The 12521-nt window shown below is 48.7% G+C and overlaps 1 protein-coding gene across 23 annotated transcripts in view; it reads left to right on the forward strand.

Moving 5' to 3' along the window:
* Nucleotides 1-12521, forward strand: part of CAMKK1 (calcium/calmodulin dependent protein kinase kinase 1) — a 75761-nt gene that overhangs the window by 31115 nt on the left and 32125 nt on the right. For 22 of the 23 annotated variants that reach the window (XM_086859007.1, XM_086859028.1, XM_086859021.1 and 19 more), the window contains 3 exons: nt 3585-4103; nt 7954-8001; nt 9469-9522. In XM_086859007.1, coding sequence (XP_086715133.1) covers nt 3663-4103; nt 7954-8001; nt 9469-9522 — 543 coding nt within the window. In that variant the 5' untranslated portion in view covers nt 3585-3662. Of the gene's footprint in view, nt 1-242; nt 323-3584; nt 4104-7953; nt 8002-9468; nt 9523-12521 lie in introns of those variants that run through there. The other variant, XM_086859027.1, reaches the window with a different exon arrangement.

Consider the following 12521-nt stretch of genomic DNA (forward strand, 5'->3'; position numbering starts at 1 on the left):
ACATTTCTAGTTAGCCAAGAGGATGGACCAGGCAGTAAACTAGATTTACAGTTTTTTATTTTTCAAACAGTGCTTTGGAATACTTTATTGAGCAGCAAAACGAATTGCATCTGCTCATCTCCCACTCCCACATAAAATACAGAGAGGTTTTCTCCAGGATCATACTCCTTTCAAAAGGGTTTTTTGTACCATTCTCTGCTCAGTGCCCATCTGGGAAACATGTGCAGCCATTTGATAAATATATTGTGAAAATCATGGTTGAAGTGGCAGTCTGCCTGCAGCAGAGGAATAGCTACGGGGGAAAATGGTAAATAAGATATCTGTAAGTAAATTAATTTTGCTCATATAAGCTTGTTTGCAGCTTTGGTTCGTGTCTGCAGCATTATCCTCTGCTCTACAGCAGGTGTTCAGTGTTGTGGGGGATCAGCAGGGACAGCAAAGCTGTGCAGGAGCTGGGAGATGGTGGCGGTAGAATTTCTGTTTTGCTGGGATTTCCCATCCAAGCAAGGTATGGTTGTGCCCCAGCCTGAAAAACTGCAAATCCACCACGGATTTAGCCTTGCAGAAATTAATAATTGCCTTTTGTACTGAGTTTATGCAGAATGAGATTGGGCTGCACATAACTGATTTGCTTATTCAGAAATCTTTGCTTTCAAATACAGTTTTGGAGGATTTATCAGTGAAAAGGAATCCTTCAAAACAGCAGAACTTGAAACAAAGCCCAGCTCTACAGATGAACAATTATTTTCTTTAAAGTCTTGCTGGATTTTTTTTGCCTGCTTTTAGCAGCACTGTATTATTTGTTTCAACAATGTATGGGTCTGTTTGTTTTTATCAGATGGACTGATTTATGGGGTTTATCTTCAGTTTATCTAGTTCAGTTGTCAGCTAAAGATTTATTTTACAGCCTGTGCTGTGGGTTAGAACTGAGCAAGTTTGCTTCAGCTTTTGAGGGAGAGACACCCTGGGTGCCTGGTCTGAGTGGTGAGCAGCTGCTCAGAGGACTGATACAAGCATCACTGTTTGCTGGGCTGCTCTTCCCACTGCTCCTGGCCTTTTTTTCCTGCTGGCTGAGCAGCACGAGACTCACAAATGTTCAGTCCAGGTGGGTGGTTTGTGGGCTTTTGTGGCCAGCTACACAGCAACACAGGCAGATTCTTTCTTGCCCCTGCTCCCACATATGGGGAAAACCTCGTGGCAGGAGGAGGGAAGAAGGTGTAGGAGCTGCAGGCTTCAGCTGCAGATTGATTTTTCTCGTGGTGCTGCCTAGGAGTGAGGTGAGCTGTGACTGTCCAGGGGCTAAAGCTGCATCAAGGAAAAGCCTCGGGTTTTGTTATTCCATAGGCAGAAGAAACAGCTTCTGATGCTGGGTGGCCTTGGAGGTTTCCTCCTGTCCCTTGGGCAAGCTGGGTTAAATGGTGGAAGCATTTTTGCTGCCTCCTTCCCTTCATTGAGAATGATTTCCGTGCTGTACCAGCCTGCCAGCAGAGCTGCAGCCCAGCCCTGGCAGAGGCTGCTGACAGCAGGGCTGTGGCTGGTGCTTTCCTGGTTGTGCAGGGCTGGAAACTTGATTGTTCTTCCCTGGAGCCAAGGAGATGACCTTCCCCTAGAGCCAAGCATGCTGGCATCCCATGTGTGTCCCTGAGAAATGTGCTGCTCTGTAGGCTCTGGAGTTTTCTGGGAATGCCTCTGCAGAGGAAGTGGGGTGACTATAGGCTTGCAGTTGCCCTGGCCTGATGCTCCTTGTTTAGCTCAGAAGCTTTCCAAACTTCACAAAAGCATTTTGCAGACAGCAAATCCTTGGTGGGCTTCCCAGTTTTGAAGGGTCAGTGCTGGCTTGGTGGTTTGCAGCCTGGGTTTGGGGGTTTGGAGAGCAGGGAGGTCTGGCAGAGGGGAGGCTCGTGCTGCTTTGCCCCTGGGTTTGTGGGACCACTGCAGTGTGTGCTGGGCTGAACCCCACACCCCTCCCTCACTGCTGAGAGCCACCCCTAGTGCCTGATCCCTGGCTCCAAAGGGGATTTGTGCTTTGGGATTGATGTGTTTAAATATAGTTTTAATACAAGCTTTTAAAGCTGATCTCACCATTTCATCACTGTTTTGAGTGAGTGACACTTCTGTCAAATTTCTTTCAAGCAAACCTGCAGAAAAGACAGGAAGGAGAAAGGAGGTGAACAGTGGGATGTGGAGAGTAATATCTTAGATTTGGATATTCCCTTTCAGTGGCCCCAAGTGCCTGGTGTGTATCCCTAGGATTGGCACGTGACCTGGGGTGAAGCCTCCAGTCAAGATCTTCATCTGGTTTTCTCATTGATATAAAAGGCTGCTTGAGCTTGGCTGCCATGGGGGCCTCAGGAACACATCCCTGTGCAGCACAGCTCACTGTAATGTGTTTAACTGAGCATTGCTGGGCAGCTTTGAGCCCAGCTCAGCCTGTGCTTCTCGGCAAGGGTTGTGTGTGTTCCCAGGCTGGGGCTGGATGGGGCTCTCTGGACTCACTCAAGCCCTATCCCCATGTAAATGAAATGTAAATGCAAATATCACCTGGCTTGCAGGGGTTTTATGCACAGCCTGCTTTGAATATAGAGAACCACAGGTTGCAATATTTCAGGGTTAAGCCTACTCTGGAATTCATTGGAGGCAGGACAGGATGCTGTGCTCCTGTATTCCCCCACCATCCCCAGAAGCTGGGCAGAGGGATGAAATGATGGCTGCATCTTCAGAGGTGATGAAGTGTTGACAGCCATGTGCTGCAGAGGATCATTTCCTGCTCTGCACTGTGCTGGGAAGGCTAAAATATGTTTTAAATTGAGACTGAAATTAGCATCCAGGAAACAGCAGATTTTATGCAGCAGTTTTAGCTTTGTATTGCACTTTTGTGTTCTGTAGGTCTTCTCCCAAGGAAAGGCTGATTCCCATCCCACTTTAATCATTAAGCATTGTTGATTTGCAACTCACTATAGCTTTTATACACAGTGGGCAGCAAGAATTTGTGTTTGCACACAGACTGCAACTGTGTAGGGCCAGGGGTGACCCTGGAACTGGATTTGCTTTTAAATCCTGCTTTTGCTGACCATGTTGCAAATGGCAGTGTGGAAGTCACTGGGCTTGGCTGTTCTGTGACACTCTCTAAGGCCCTACAGGGCATCAGAGAGACTACTGGGGAGCCCTAAATGGCTGTGGAGTTGTTGTTGTACCTGTTGGGTTTGAGTATGTGCCAGAATCTCTTGTATCCTATAAATAAGAATTCGAGAGGTCAAAAGTTTGACCTTTGGCCATCAGCTGTTGGGATGCTTCTTCCAGTACTGTAAGCCCTGGTTGGCTGTAGGTCTGGCTACAGAGGGAGAAGTTCTCTTTAGCTGTGTCACTTGTTACACACCAGATAAAATCTCATTTTTATCTCTTTCCTGTCTAGCTCAATGCCTGGGTCTGCCTTTCATTCTGAGTGCTTGTACCTTGTTTACAGCCTGCCAGTGTTTTGCCTTCACTTTCTTGCATGCTGGAAGAAGCCAGAGACATCTGTTCAGTTATATTTGTGTTGAGTGAACATTATTATTCACATTATCTTGGTTTGTGATTCCTTTCAGGTATTTCATGGAGCCTTTGAGCACTAACATCACTGCTCTCTGCGTGACCATCTGAGACCAAACGAGCTGGACACAGCCATGGGGGACTCTCCAGCAAATGTCCTGGGTGGAGGCATGGACACACAGACTGAACTGGTGGAGAGGGTGGCAGCCATAGATGTGTCTGTTGTCCCAGACAGAAGTGACCAAAATGGTGAAGACAACCCTGAAGAAAATGACACAGTCTTTTCTGATAACATAAAGGACATCCAAAGAAATGGAGTCAGCAGTGACATGGGAATCAATGAACTTCTGCCTTCCCAACAGTCAGAAGATGCTCACTTGAGGCATGTTCCCAAAAGACCTCTAACTAGACCTGGCCTGTCAAGTAGGAAGTTGTCCCTTCAGGAAAGATCATCAGGAGGTTATTTGGCTTCTAGCAACACTCCAGGTTGTGGTCCTTATGCCACGGGGCCATCACCACGTATAATCAGGAGACCAACGATAGAGTCCAATCGGGTCTCCATATCAGACTCTGAGGTAGGCATGTTCTCCCCTACAGCTGAGGTATTGGGGTAAGGTGAGTCTTTCTCTGGTGGCAACAGGAGCCTTCAGTCTTCTGGAGGAGTAGATCTGAAAGCACTGCTATTTCTAAGGGAGGGAAAACATCCCTGGAACCGGGGATCATGTTAGCTTGGAACTGGAGAGCTCTGCTGGGTATAGCCCTGGCCCTGACTTTTGGCTCCTTCAGCCCTCTCCTGCCTGGGATAGTCTTGTTAAGGGACCCTGACCCCTGTGCCATGGTAGCATGCAGGAAGTCTTTCAGGTTATTCAGAGAAAGGGCTGTGGCCAAATGGCTTTGCTCTCGTGTCCCTGCTGTAGGTGCCCTTTGGGAATTCACCAGTCACAGCAGCTTTGCTGATGGTATTTTATGGATTTAAACTTCTGGAGATTATGTATCTGCTATTGTGTTTTGCCATAATTGAAAGCATGATTTAATTTTATAAAGAGCTTAAATGCCTGGCTCCTGTCAGGGTTTTCTTTTCTCTTTAAAGCATTTGTAACAGCAGTGCTAAGGGAAGGCTGTGACCCTGCTCTCCTTCAGAGGGGTGTCTGGGTGGCTGTGGTTGTTGTGCAGCTGCTCTCCTGGTCCAGACCTGCCCTGGAGGAGCTGTGACATGCTGTCAGTGGTCGAGTGTCTTGATGGAAGTGGGTGACGGTTGCAGTTCCCAGTGCTGGATGTGGGGAGCAGAGGGGCTCTGCCCACTGTCATCACCTAGATGCCTGCAGCAACACAGGGACCCAAATCCCTGCAGTTTAAACTTCTGCCAGTGTGAGTCCAAGGGACCTGGAGCTTAACATCTGTGTGGCTTGGTGTTTCCCTTTTGAGAAGTGGGTGTTCCCCTTGCACATCTGAGAGGATGGTGGTGCACACCAAATCAGCCGTTGTCCTCTGGGGAGTTGTGCAGGTCACACCAGCTGTGGGATGGGTGCTGCATCCCCAGCAGGTAAGAGGATTCATGCAGAAGGTGCAGTGCAGAGACTGCAGCTTCTTTGACAGCAGCCATATGCTTTAATAAGGGAGGCAGGGAGGGAAAGGAGCCAGTTCTTGGAAGCAGGACGTGACTTGAGTGCCAGCTCTCCCATCCTGCAGTGCTGTGACTGTGCCAGGAGTCAGGCTTTTCTGAAATCTTTCAACATAACTGCAGTCAAGTGTGACTGGCACATTCCCATCTGCAAAGTACTCCATCTTCTTCCACAGCATCTGCATCCTGAGCAGCAAGGGTTACTGCCTGGGGGTGGGAAGTGCTTAGTTTGAAATGCAGATGTGGAGCCCTTGTGTCCCTGCTCCTGCAGCAGCTCTTCACACAGTGCTGCCTTTTCCATGGTCACTTTGATATCACTGAGAGAGCCCTGCTGTGGTGCAGCCCAGCTGTGCAGCAGAGCTGTGCTAGTTGGAAACCAGCATTCATATTAATGAGGCTCTGCTAAGAGTGGGAAGGGAGCCTGGACGAGCTGGGAACATTCTGAGGTGGGTGCTTGCCCTCACAGAGGTCCTCTCACGAGCTCTGCTGCTCCTTCCCACCTTATAGGGACACATTTGTATTCCAGTCAGTGCCTCTCACCTGCTTAAAGCTATTTTGGAGTTGGTTCTAACCCTTGGTTTGGGTTTCTGGCATCCTCAGTCAGTGCCTTTCAGTGCAGAACATCCATTGCTCCAGCTCGTGGCCCCTGCCCGGGGCAGTTCCAGTCTGTGCAAGGCTGGAGATGAAGTTCAGGAGCATTCAGGCTTTATCAGTAGCCATGAGCAGGTGCTGTCTGTCAGGAGCAGGGGTGGATGGCACAGCTGCATGTCACAATTTCCTCTTGTGCCAATAGCCATTTCAGACTGAGTCTGCCTCCCTCTCCAGCAGGGTGGCAGCTCAGTGCCTGCTGCCATTGATGCTGCATCCAGGACTGATCTGGAGAAATGATGGAGAGATGTGCTATGTGGAGGCAGAGTATGGGCATACGACAGAGCTGGATGCTCTGCTTTCACTGATGAATTATGGAAGAACATTGTGTCCTCTTAGAGAGACACTGCCGAGCTTTTTAATGCTGGTTTAATATTTGTTCACAGGAAGGAAAACTTCTGTTCAGGGATCAAGAGGACCAAGAGCTGAAGCTGAGCCTGAGGGAGGATTTATCAAGTGACAGCAGCAGGCAGTGAATTGGGGCTGTCCTGTCACTGGGACCTGTTCCACAGACCCCTGCCTTCTGAGCAGGGCTTTTGGATTTGTCATTTAGGCAGGTGGTAGCTCCTGGGCTGGCAGGGCTGCAGCAGGGCTGGGGCTTGCTGTCTAGCACAAAGACTATTCCCAGAGACACCAATTAGCCAACTGCCCTTGGACAAAGAGTTGGCAGCCACTGCTGACAAGTCTGGGTCTGCAGTTTTAACTCTGCAAGAGAAGTAACGTGTTCTGCTCTCCCAACAGCATTACTGTGTTCTTAATTAACCTCATCCGTCATTTCTCTATCAAAAAATTGATCTGCAATTTAAAAAGTTCCCTGTTTGTTCCACTCCTTTCTTAAATTATGCATGGCCTATGGCCTGGAAGGTTCTCTCAGTGCTGCCTTCCCTGGAGGGAGTGTCTGATGGGATTTCTGCTGCCTTGCTGCCTATCAATGCCTTGCCCTGACAAGGGAATGGCTTTAGCTGTGGCACAGAAATGATTAAACTGAAGCTATTGAGGGTACAGAAAGCTGCAGAGCTGAGGCACAGGCCCCAGAGTTGAGGCCCACTTTGCCTCTGCTGATGTGACATTCCCAGCTCCTGCTCAGTGCTGGCAGCAAGGCAAGAGGATTTTCCTGAGGCTGCTAAAAGCTTTGCTGCCCAGATGATGCCCTGGTGTTTGTATGTATCAGGGAAGGACTCTCTGAAGATGTTTGTACATGGGCATCTTGTCCCTGTGTGACTGACAGAGTTTGTCCCATCTACAACAGCAGGTCTTGGATCTGTGAAAGGGCCTGGACTGCCCTGTGCTTTATGATTTTTGACCAATTTTTGTTTTCTGTGGCAATGATTCCCCCCCTCCCCTTCCTCTCTTGACTAATACCTTGGACATGTTAACACAGAGGGCATCTTGTTTTTTAAGGTGAAACAATTATTGCACACTTGAACTGGCTCAGTCTAATTTGGTGACAGCTTTTCATTAAAGGATCTCATTAAGGTTCTTGCTCTGTTTGTATTTATCAGCAGTTGCAAATGCATTGGCATGATGAAATCAGGAGAACTGTACAATGTTATCTTAAAGAAACACTTGGCCCAGAGATAGGTGTTTTTCTCTGATAAAGGAATAGGACAATTATCCCACTTCCTGCAGGAGAACCAAAATACAGAATAACAACCCTTCCAGTCTGCAGCAACACGTGGCAGGAGTCACTTCAGCAGTGAATTATGGTCTTTTCAGCAAGGGGGAAAAAATGTAGAAAGCACCTGTAATCTGATTTCTGCTGTGTTCAGCTCAAGTGCTGGAAGCACAGCAGAAGCTGAGGTGATGGTGCTTCCCACCAGGAATTATCTGAATGGTTCTGAGCACAGTCAGGTATAGAAGGTTAATGTAAACAAGCCAGGGACTGCTGGCAGGCCCCCTGGGCTGAACCTGGGGCAATGTGGGGGAATTGGGGTGGTTTTACTCCAGCACAATTGGAATCAGAATTTAGCCCATAATTGTTTTGTCTTGGGTTGTCAAAAAAAATAAAAAAATAGCAGTGCTTATAGTGTAACATACACCAGTTTAAGTAAGATTAAGTCTTTAATTATTTAGCACTCTGCTGCTACTTGAACCTGATTCAAACTCAGTCATTTCTTTTACCAATACTCTAATTATGTTCTCCTTTTGATCTGCAGGACTGTGTGCAATTAAACCAGTACAAGCTGCAGAGTGAAATAGGGAAGGTATGTACTGGGGCTCATCTTGGTCCCACCAGCCTGTGTCACACATGTGAGTAGGGGTGGAAAGGCTGTGCCAGCCCAGGGGACCCCACTGGCCAAGACTCCTTGCAAGTTGTGTTTGGTTTGGGGGGGATTTTTTGATTGTTTTGGGGGTTTTTTTTCCCTTATTAGTTAGAGCAAGTTTTGTTCAAGGTCACAGTGGAGTTACTTCCTTTGAAATCTAAATTTATTTTTCCTCCCTGAGAAGGTGATTAAGCTGGCTCCTTTTCAAGGTGTTTGTTTGCCAAATGTAACACTAAGGGCCTTTGATACATTAATACAACAGAACAAAGAATAAAAAACCCAAAAAGATGATCAGGGCAGAGGTTTGGTCCCCATCAGGACTAGTTAAAATTTTTACGTCACGTGAAGTGCTTGTTTAATTCTAGTGCATGTGTAAAAGCTGCAGAATGATTCAAAAAAGATTCCTCTGAAGTTATTCAGAGGTCTGGGCTGGTGAGCAGCTCACACACCTGCACATTTGGCCACGTGCCACCGTTGCAGATGGGTCCACAAGCAGTGGTGCTGTCTGGAAGCTGTGTCTGCCTCTGCAGCTGGAGCATTGCAGCCAGAAGAGGCTGCATCCTGAGCTGCAGAGACCTTCACCAGAAGTTTAATTAGCCCAAATGCCTCCAAAAGAAGAGGCCTCAGGCTGTGGGATGGCACCCCCACCATCTGTGCTGTGGGCTGTGCATTTGGCTGCTGGCAGGCAGGGAGTAAGAACGGAGGTACCACTGCTGGCACAGCAGATGCCATCCCAAATCACACACAGCTTCAGACCCACTTCAGACTTTGTTAAGATTTAAGGAGAGTGTGAAACCTGCTCTCAGGTGGATTTGTCCCTGCCTCCATCTCTGTGGGTCACAGCAAGCAGATGGGTACTGTGAGGTTGGTAGAGGGTCTGCTGTGCTTCTGGGTCAGCCAGCTGGCTTTTTAGTCTCCTCTGAGACCAGAACCTTATTTCAACTCTCATTGAAGTCAGGAGAAATATTTTGAAGGCTCTGGCTTGGCTTCAGGCTGTCTCTGGAGCTGTGGATACAGCAGCAGCCCAGGTCTGCATCTGCCTGGGCAGGTTGGTGGAACAGGAAAGGTATTTGTGCAGAATTTCCAAATTTGCGCCAAAAAAAAACTGCTTGAAAATTTTTCTCTCAGTTCCCCACCCCTGTCTGAGTTCAGACAGACATGGTGGCTTTGGCTCAGGGCAGGAGGTGATGGGCTAATACTCAACTCCTCCAGACATCAATAATCCTCCAGGACCCCTTGGCTCCAACAGAGCTCCCAAAACACAACCTTTCAGGGTCACATCACCTGCAGACTGCTCAGGGGTCAGCATGGTCTGGGGCCCTGGGAGCTGTTTTTTTCCCAGCCTCAAGCAGTGAGAAGATGAGGTGAAGCTGCTGAACTGACTGTGCAATTCCTGTTTATTTTTAGGGTTCCTACGGCGTCGTGAAACTGGCCTACAACGAGAATGATGACAAGTATTATGTAAGTGTGTCTCTGCTCCTCTTTGCTGCTGCTGTTCCTCCCCTGAGAGCTGGGTCCTCTCTACCTGGCTGCTTTCAGCATGAGCATTTCTGATTTGGGTGGCTTGCAAGGAGCTGAAGCTCCCGCTGGGCTCGGGAGGGGACGGGGTGGGCGCCTTACGTAAGGCACAGGCAGGCTGCAGAAGCATGCTGCTGATTTGCCTTGGCATTTTCTAGCTATGAAGCAGGTCACCTGAAATTAGAGGCATGTGGGTGGTGGTTTTCAGCACCTGCTGTGCATTGGAAGCCTGGCCTGGAAGGAGCAGGCGTGTTTTGTAAGGAAATGGGGGCGTTTCTCAGAAAAATGCTGTACACTGTGGTGTGGCTGGGCAGTGCCAGGCTCCCTGCATCTTACCCCCTTGGGGGATGTCTGGGGGACACTGAACAAGGCTCACTGTCAGGGCAGGAGGTGTAGGGTGCAAGACAGAAGGCAAATCTTGGGGTTTAAGGAAGCCCGAGTTGGAGAGTTTCCTATTCCAAAAGGCTGCTTATGCTGAAGGCTCCTGCTCTGTGCCTCCCCTTTCAGAGGCAGCTAAATCCCAGCCATCCCAACTGGAATTCCTGCAAAATCTGCCTGCAGATGTGCTCATGTCCCTGGGCTTGCCCTGTGGCTTGTTTTCTTCAGTCTGAGAGCAGGAGCTGGAAGGAAGGAAAGCTTCCTTGCTATGTGTGGCTCTGCCTGGAGGCTTCTGGGAAGAGCTTCCAGCAGTTTTTGATGGATCCCAGGGCAAGAATCTGCTGAGCAGAGCTGTGTGGTTGCAGTGCTGTTAAACCTCAACCCAACACAGCCCTGCCAGAGCTGCTGCTCCTGCATGTGAAAAATGCATGAAAATGGACCCATCAGAGCACCCAGGCAGTCCTGTGTGCTGCTGCTTGTCCCTGCTGGCTTTGGGACAAAGGGGATAAGAATGTGCTGTGGAACAAAAGCCATGCTCATTCCCCACTGCTCCCCAGATAGTTTTTCCTCCCTGACTCTTTATTACAAGAGACACACCAGGTTGAAAGGGTCAGGTGGGAATTGTGTGCCTGTGGGTATTCCTTAGCCTTTCTGTGCTTCCAGCAGGCATGAAACTGTGGCAGGAATGGCTTGAAATGAAGGATGGAAGAGATGAGACAAAAATCTGGACAAGGTGCCCTGGAGCTGGCCAAGGAAAGCAGCCACAATTCTTTCCATCTCCTGTCCTTTCCAAGCTGATTCACAGCAGCACCAGAGCTTTTTCCAATGGCTCCTTTTCTCTGCTGCCCTCCAAATCCTCCCTGCCATGCCCTGCAGCAGGATGGTTTGTTCTGCAGAGGTGCCAGCTCTGGCTTCTCTGATCCATCTGTCCCACCAGCACCAGTAGCACAGAGTGGAAACACATCACATCCATAAATCACGTTTATTTCCAGCTGAAAACACTCTTCATTTGAAAATTGTAATCCTTACATTTTGGCACTTTTGTTCAGGAAATCCCACTGAGCTGCCCAGTGGTGGGCAGGGCATCTGTTAGAGCTCAGTAGGGGAGAGCTGGGGTCAGGATAGCATTGCCCACTGCAGTCCTGTCCCTGTTTTGGGTGCAGATTAACCCTGTGGATGTAGATTTAGCTGGTCAAATCCAAACCAAAAGTGAAAGCCTGTGTGCAGGTTAGCCTCCTGTGTGTGTTAGTTAATCCCCACTTAATCCTGGTTTCTAATCTAAGCAAGATTAGAAGAATCTAAGCTGCATCCCAGGAGGGACACTGTGCCTGGGGGCTGCTTGAGCCTCACCTGAAGGCAGGCAGGGCACAAAGACCCCCACACTGCAGGGATGTGCTCTTTGCTTCACCCCATCCTGCTTCTGGGGTTGAGCTGGGTCCCAGCTGAGATCCTGGCAATCCTGGTATGGAGAGATGGGCCCAGGGAAGTGCCTGCTGTGTGTGGCTGTGCTGGGTGTCTGTGGGGAGAGGAGGGGGCAGGCTGCTGTGAAAGGCAGTCATCTCTGAACTCTGTGTCCCATGTCCTTGCTCCTCTCTTGGCAGGCTTTTCAAAGCTCCAGAGAAGCTTCAGAGTGCTGATTGCCCTGGCTAGTGGTTGTTTAGCTCTGCTCCTGCCTGGTGTGCCTGACCCTCGAGCTCTTCTTCCATCCTGCCCTGCTCATCCTTCCCATCCCAGGCTGTTCCTCAGAAGTGCACCCCAATCCACAGGGGTACCTAATGTCTCTTACCAGCAGTTAATAGGAGCAATTGTGATTCTAATAATTGGGAAGGGTCTTTTCTGAGTGTTTGTTTTCCCCCAGATTTAGCTCTGGATGGTGTTTTTTTCTCTCAGTGGTGAAAAGCAGTAAGAAGTAATTGTTGCTGCTTTCTTTATTGTCTTTAAGCTAGTGTGCTGCAATAACTAGGACCGAAATTGTAAAGAAATAAGAAAAAAAAATTATTATTTGGGGGTATAATTCAGAGTGTGGCTTCTGATTCTTGCAGAGGTGTGGGACCCTTTGCAAGGCAAAAGCAGAGTTTATAGAGAGCAAGGACTGAATACAGCTCCTGTCAAAGCAAAAGGAAAGATTGCTTCTTCTTTAATGAGTTTTGGCTCTGGCCTAGAATTAGGAAAAAATCTCAAGAAACAAATTCAATCACCACATTTGGGAAAAAATGTAGATGTGTTGTGTTTACTTTGTGGGTTTTTTACCTTCCATTAAAGATGAGGGAGTGCTTCTAAGAGCTTTGCCCTTGGTTGCTGTGAGCACCCGCAGTGCCTGGGAGGGCTGTGAAGTGTCCTGGCTCACATCAGTGGATTCAGGGAATGTGTCAGACCATGGAAACTGGAATTTCTGCACCAGATAAGTGACCCAGTGCTCCCTCCAAGGAGGAGACCCCACTGGAATGCAGAGCTGGAGGACTCTGCTGCTCTTGGGGCACACAAAGCTGTTACAGCAGCTCCTGTGGGGCTCTGCCAAGGAACCCTTTACACTGGAAAGGTTTTGGTGTCTCAGTTTGAAGGAG

The sequence above is a fragment of the Cyanistes caeruleus genome, chromosome 21 (assembly GCF_971803275.1).
Source record: "Cyanistes caeruleus chromosome 21, bCyaCae1.hap1.1, whole genome shotgun sequence".
In the NCBI taxonomy this organism is placed as follows: domain Eukaryota; kingdom Metazoa; phylum Chordata; class Aves; order Passeriformes; family Paridae; genus Cyanistes; species Cyanistes caeruleus.